The sequence below is a fragment of the Ciona intestinalis genome, unplaced genomic scaffold (assembly GCF_000224145.3).
Source record: "Ciona intestinalis unplaced genomic scaffold, KH HT001062.1, whole genome shotgun sequence".
Lineage (NCBI taxonomy): Eukaryota > Metazoa > Chordata > Ascidiacea > Phlebobranchia > Cionidae > Ciona > Ciona intestinalis.
In genome coordinates this window covers 1-6024 of record NW_004191383.1, presented here as the reverse complement: position 1 = coordinate 6024, position 6024 = coordinate 1, and the positions used below count along the sequence as shown (strand labels likewise).

Below are 6024 nucleotides of genomic sequence, written 5' to 3'. Positions count from 1 at the left end.
CCCATATAGAGTAGAATAGGTTCAGTGCTCGATTCATGTATTAACATAACATCCATTTTAAACCCACGAACAGAAGAAAATGGAACCTCTTACATCAAAAGTTCTATTATAATACTTCGAACTGTCGACACTAAAATTCTATTTCCAACGCCTGGATCTATAGTTAGTACCAGCAGACTGAGGCACTATCACTGTTACTTTATATTTCAACGAAATAAAGCGGACATCCTTGTTATGAATCTAAATATAAACATAAAGTAGGCAAACACACACCTACAAACTAAAGTAAAACAATTCGTGTTCCACAGGTTCCGTATTATCCCGTTACGTAAATAGAACCGTTAAAATTGTTATTGTAGTAAATTGGGAAAAGATGGGACACATTTAGCACATAATGTCCAAATATCCTGATCTTATTTCAAGCAATTAAAGACGGTCTATAGGAGTCATGAAAATACGGTTTTATAATACTTTGAATGGGATGAGGAAATAGAATGAACAGGTGTCCCATTTTCCCGCACCCTACTATAGGCTACTAAAGCTCTTAAACCATGTCATTTAATAAGCGTAAATTTCAATGTTCTAAAATCTAAAAATTAAACGCCTAAGTACGACTTTCTCCGTTGGTCGTGCACTATATACATTTGGCTCGGTAGTGACGAACGACGAAAGCTACGATTTTGGCTTAAAGGGGATTAGGGGATAGCCTTTTAATCTGTTGCCGCAGTAAGACCAAACCCTTGCACACTTAAACCGTGACATTGATTAATCGTATTTTAACTTGCAATGAATCACGCAAGACCACGCGTTATATCTGGTTCGTTAAGCTGCATACCGCATGCCTACATACCAGCGCGCTATAAGTAAGAATATAAAGGGGTGATAGTTGACTGATTGCTGTTAATGAACACTTATGCACCTGTGCTCATTGTCGAGTTATAATGTGTTTTCTTATACCCAGTGTATTGTGTATTTACGCTTACTGTGGAGTGTGGCTTTTATACTCCAGGTACAGATTGTGTATTTGAACAGCCTTGGTCGATTTACTAGGCGTTACTAAAACACGCTACGGTCGTAAAATGTGTATTATGCTTACTGTCAAGTTAAAAGACGGGTAAAACATACAATAATCACAATTACTTTCTTACAATGCCTTGTAGCGTTTCTGAGGTATTTATTTTTAAAGGTAGCAACGCGACAGCGACTTCATGTGACGGTGAAGCTACATGCGAAGATTTCAGCGACGAATGTGACGCTGGCTGTTGGGATCCACCAGAATACTGTGGTGTGATCAAAAATGGACGCTTCCAGTGTACTGAGGATACAAATTCAAGGTTTCAAAACAGTAGCATCGGACACGCTTTGGATCCTAGCCTTGTATGCAATAATGTGATAGATTGCCCACTGAGCAATGCAGATGAGACAAACTGCTCTACTTCAAGCCACTATTACTGTTGGAGTAAGTAAAGATTCTCCTAGAATTGCGGGCATATGGTATTGTTGGCTAATACAGATACTGTTAGCACCTAAATCTAATTCATTATCAAGTTTTAAACAATTAAAAACGCTATGTTAAGAGTGGCGAGAACATGGTTATATAGTTCTGTGAATATTCTTTGTTTAGTACTAAATGGGACAGGATAAGTGAATGAAAAAACATGTCCCATCTTACCTCACCCTACTATATAGTAGGGTGGGGGAAGACGGGACACTTTTCAACTCTATTTACTCGTCCCATTTAGTAGTAAACAAAAAACATTCAAAGAATTATAAAAGTATATTCTTACGACTTCCATGGACCGTTGTTAATTGTTTAAAACATGATCAGTATATTTGAATATTTTGTGTTGAAAGTATCCCATCTTCCCCCAACCTACTATATATTAAATACGTTTTAAACTGTTGTGCTTCGACCGTCTAGACTACAGTGTAGACGCCTCCAGCCAATAGGTTACAGGTTCAAGGCCCATCGGTGCTACTGTTGGAGTGCATGTGTCCTTGAATAAGACTCCTGAGGGAGAGTGTTTTAACCCAGTGGTTACTAATGAGTTGTCTAAATTGTCAGCCACACATCACACAAAAAAAAATTATTCATTGAATACCTACATTAATTTTCAGATAGTGATGTCACTTTTGTCAATATTTCCTATCTTTTCGATCAAAGAAGTAACTGTGAGGACAAAAGTGATGAATGTCCAGAATATTTCCACAAAGGCAAAACCTTAACGTATACATACCGTAATGACTTGATTCGAAATCCAATTCTACAAATCATAGTCTGGCTCGTGGCTGTTATATCACTTGGTGGAAACTCCATAGTTATCATTGGGACATCCAGGGAGTTGTGGCGGGACAGACAGGTTGAGAAACTGGGACGTCTTGCTAAATGCAACCGGACATTTGTTCTTAATTTGGCTGTGGCTGATTTTATGATGGGGTTGTATCTACTTATGCTTGGAATTGCAACAGCGGTTAAGTCAGATAGGTAAGATTAGAAAAAATAGTGTTATGAACAAAATTTTAAAATACATTTATTTTTTTAAAGTTTAAAAAAAAAATTTGTTTATAAAAAATTCTTTATTCAGTAACATTATTGTCAGGAACAGGATATTTAGAAATTATGCGCTAAAATGTTCCGTTTTACCCCACCCTACTATAACTTATTCATATGTTTATAGATACTGCAGCAGTGATAGAACTTGGCGCACCAGCCACTTATGTTCCATCATGGGAATCATGGCTCAATTCTCGTCACAAACGTCTGTTCTTTTACTTGTCCTAATGACATCATACAGGCTGTATGGGACACTACGTCCTTTTCAAGTAGAAGAATCAAAGCTTTTGGGTGGAGCAGCATTTTTAACAGGGTGCTCATGGATGTTGTCTTTCATGTTGTCTTTCCTACCACAGGTAAGATTGTAAATATTGTGTAAGTGTGTGGCATCATGTATTACATTGGGTGTGACTAGATTTAGTGTTTTTCATGCGTGTGGGGTAAGATATTTAAAGTAACACACTCCAGTTAGGAGAAATTGACCACAAACCTTTACAATAAAGTATCGATATATTTTAATCATTCGGCAAATAGTGCAACTTTTCAGTCAGGCTGGCAGGGTTCAAATTATTGCTTATTACACAATAGTATATATAATGTATAGACAAGTGTCTGACTCTTTAGACACTTATAGTGCATACAAAAATTGAGTTATGTCTTTTTGAATATTTTGATTATAATTTACACCCTATTGTTATATTAGATACTTTAACTCATTATGTGAATCGTAAAAGTAAATCTCATTTCAAGAAGCATCAAAAATCTTTCTTTTTTCAGTTTCGTTCCCTAATGGATTACTTTATATCTGAGTATTGGCTACCGATGCCATTTCTTACTTTTGATTTTGTCAACAAAACTACGCTAAGGGAATTGGTTCTTAGATTGGATACGATCAAAAATGGCGAAAATTCAACCTTAGATAATGAAGGTTATTTTTAGGTCAATTGCTTTTGTTTATTTTAATTTTTTTTTTTTGATAAAAAACAAGCGAGTAAAATAACATAACATATACAATATGTTAGGTTTTCTGGGGTTACAGTTTGGACTTTGTCAATTAAATATCTTTTTATAACTAAATGAACCTGTGAAATAAAAAAAAGGGATATGGAAGTCATGAGGATATGGTTTTATAATTCTTCGAATGTTCTTTGTTTACTACCAAAAAGTGACAAGAAAATAGAATGAAAATGTGTTTCATCTTTCCCCGTCATACTATATGTATATAAGTTATGAAGTTAAGTTACCCAGATTATAAAATGCTTGTTCATGAATGCAAATATAAACTTCACATTTTATAGACTTACAGTGGCGATCAATGATATCTTATGTCAAGAAGTCTAACATACGAGCAATACATCCAGATTGGAATAAAACATACAATGTTCCTATTGGTAAGCGCTCGTAAAACAAGCATTTCCACTCTGTTGCACTTGTTGTTTCTGTTATAGTTGTCAAATTTAAAAGAAAGTTGTAGTTGGTACAGAACCTTACAGCGAAAACCATGTAATACATATTGAAAACATACAACTTAATATGTCAGTGGTATATAGATTTATAGCTATAGCTGTGATCTAGATTTTTATTTGCACTCATTTTTGTTTAATTTGCTCTCATTTGCGCACAATGTGTATAATACAGAACACTCGTGGTGTAATGACTGTCATTACTCCATCACATGAAAGTAAATACATTGTATTCATTCATGTCGCCATAGGCACCCTAGTGTAACCTGTATTAGTACAACCATTTTAAATGCAAATGTCAATTTCAGGTTACTACAACAAATACCCACTTTGCCAGCCTTTCTTTTACCCCAATTTGGGTGAAACTGGTTGGGAATACATGACGTCCATTATCGTGCTTAACTTTGTAGCCTTCGTGTACATAGCAGTGGCTTACGTTGTGATATATAGAGCATCTTCCAGACCAAATGTAAGAAAGAGTGTTAGAAGGAGGTCACGTCAGTGGCGAAGAGATAACAGGAAAATGCAAAAGAAAGTAATGTTGCTTGGTGGGTTGTGTTTTGTATGTATTAGAAATTTATATTTATTTCTATGTATTATGCTGGAAATCAAAATGTGTTCGTATTGTCTAGCATAAGTGAAAATGTATTAATATTAAAGGGACAGTTTTCAACAAATGGTAGCATCCTGGGAATTTATAGGTGATTTTTAATACCCCTAAATTTTCGTGTTTGTAACTGAAACTGTTGTTTATCCGCAAGTCAAACCTTATATTTTTAACACCAATCTGTTATAGTGGCAACTGATATGGCATGTTGGCTTCCCATCTGTATAATATTTCTACTCCGTATGTCCGGGGTTCAAGTCCATGATGTGGTGCATGGAATTACAGGTAATATACTGCACTATCAGATCTTTAAAAAGCCGTCTAAAAAAGTTAAACGTATATCATGGAATTCACATTATTATGTTTTAACAGGTACCGTCTTACTGCCGATAAACAGTGCTATGAACCCCATTATATACTCCACTACTGTCAACAAAATACGGGATATTTGCCGCAAAAAGAAGCGTGGTGGATACTATGATACCAGCAGTGATGCAAGTGATGCCGCTCGGTATTCTGTTGACCCAGTATATGTTAGACAAAGCACAGTTTCAACTGAGGCAACACTTTCAATAGGAAAACCAACTAATGGAAGTTTAGGTAATGATCATAAAACTAAATGTATGTAAATTATTTACCCTTACGTGGCGGGCAACACCAGTTGTTTATAACATGGGTGTTCGGTTTCATACATTTGGTGCCAGTTTATGAGTTACCATATATCTTTGTGATTTTTATGCATAGCTGACATTTTGGAAAATTCATTAGTGACCATGGATTGGAGCTATTGAGCTAGAAACTATAACCAACCCTTCACTAAATCCAACTTTTTTAACATTAAATTTAAAATAACAAAAAGTAACTTGTTTTATTGTAGGAAACATTAATAATACTGCGAAGTCCAGCAAACCTGGTGTGCGTTTCAATTTTGGGGCAGTTAACGGAAGTAAGAAAAAACCTGTTAACTTTCAAGCGTCTGAAGAACCTTCAGAAGCCCCATGTTCGTTGGCAGAGAGACAAGAATCGTTAAATACTGCACTCGTGAACGAGGACACCACAAATGATATTTTACCGAGTTTAAATAATAACCAGCATGAAGACTTTATGTTAATTACCAGAGGTATGAAAGAAAGTGTTCTTTGAAATCACATTTATGTTGTTTTTGTTTTATATGCACACTTTACACTATTACACTGCCTAAAAGAGCACACTTGTGTTATCTGTCTTGTATTTTCATACAATAATAGTAGCAGCATTTCAAAAGAAAGTATAGCAGAAAAAATGCCATCCAAATAAGAAATGTACAACCCATTTGGTATTGATGGTGTTTACAGTTGAAGTATCTCAGTTATTACTGACTACTTTATGGTTCCCTTTCAGACGATAGTTTGCGTCTTCTA

General features: G+C 35.4%; 1 protein-coding gene across 1 annotated transcript; it reads left to right on the top strand.

The window, feature by feature from the left end:
- The first annotated feature begins 1982 nt into the window (after positions 1-1982).
- zf(c2h2)-100 (zinc finger (C2H2)-10) lies at positions 1983-5832 on the top strand. The gene is made up of 9 exons (XM_026839864.1): positions 1983-1986; positions 2119-2485; positions 2679-2910; positions 3332-3482; positions 3853-3945; positions 4326-4565; positions 4814-4909; positions 4997-5224; positions 5502-5832. Exons 2-9 carry the CDS (start codon positions 2430-2432, stop codon positions 5765-5767), a joined length of 1362 nt encoding a protein of 453 aa, XP_026695665.1. The 5' UTR covers positions 1983-1986; positions 2119-2429; the 3' UTR covers positions 5768-5832.
- Positions 5833-6024: the final 192 nt, after the last annotated feature.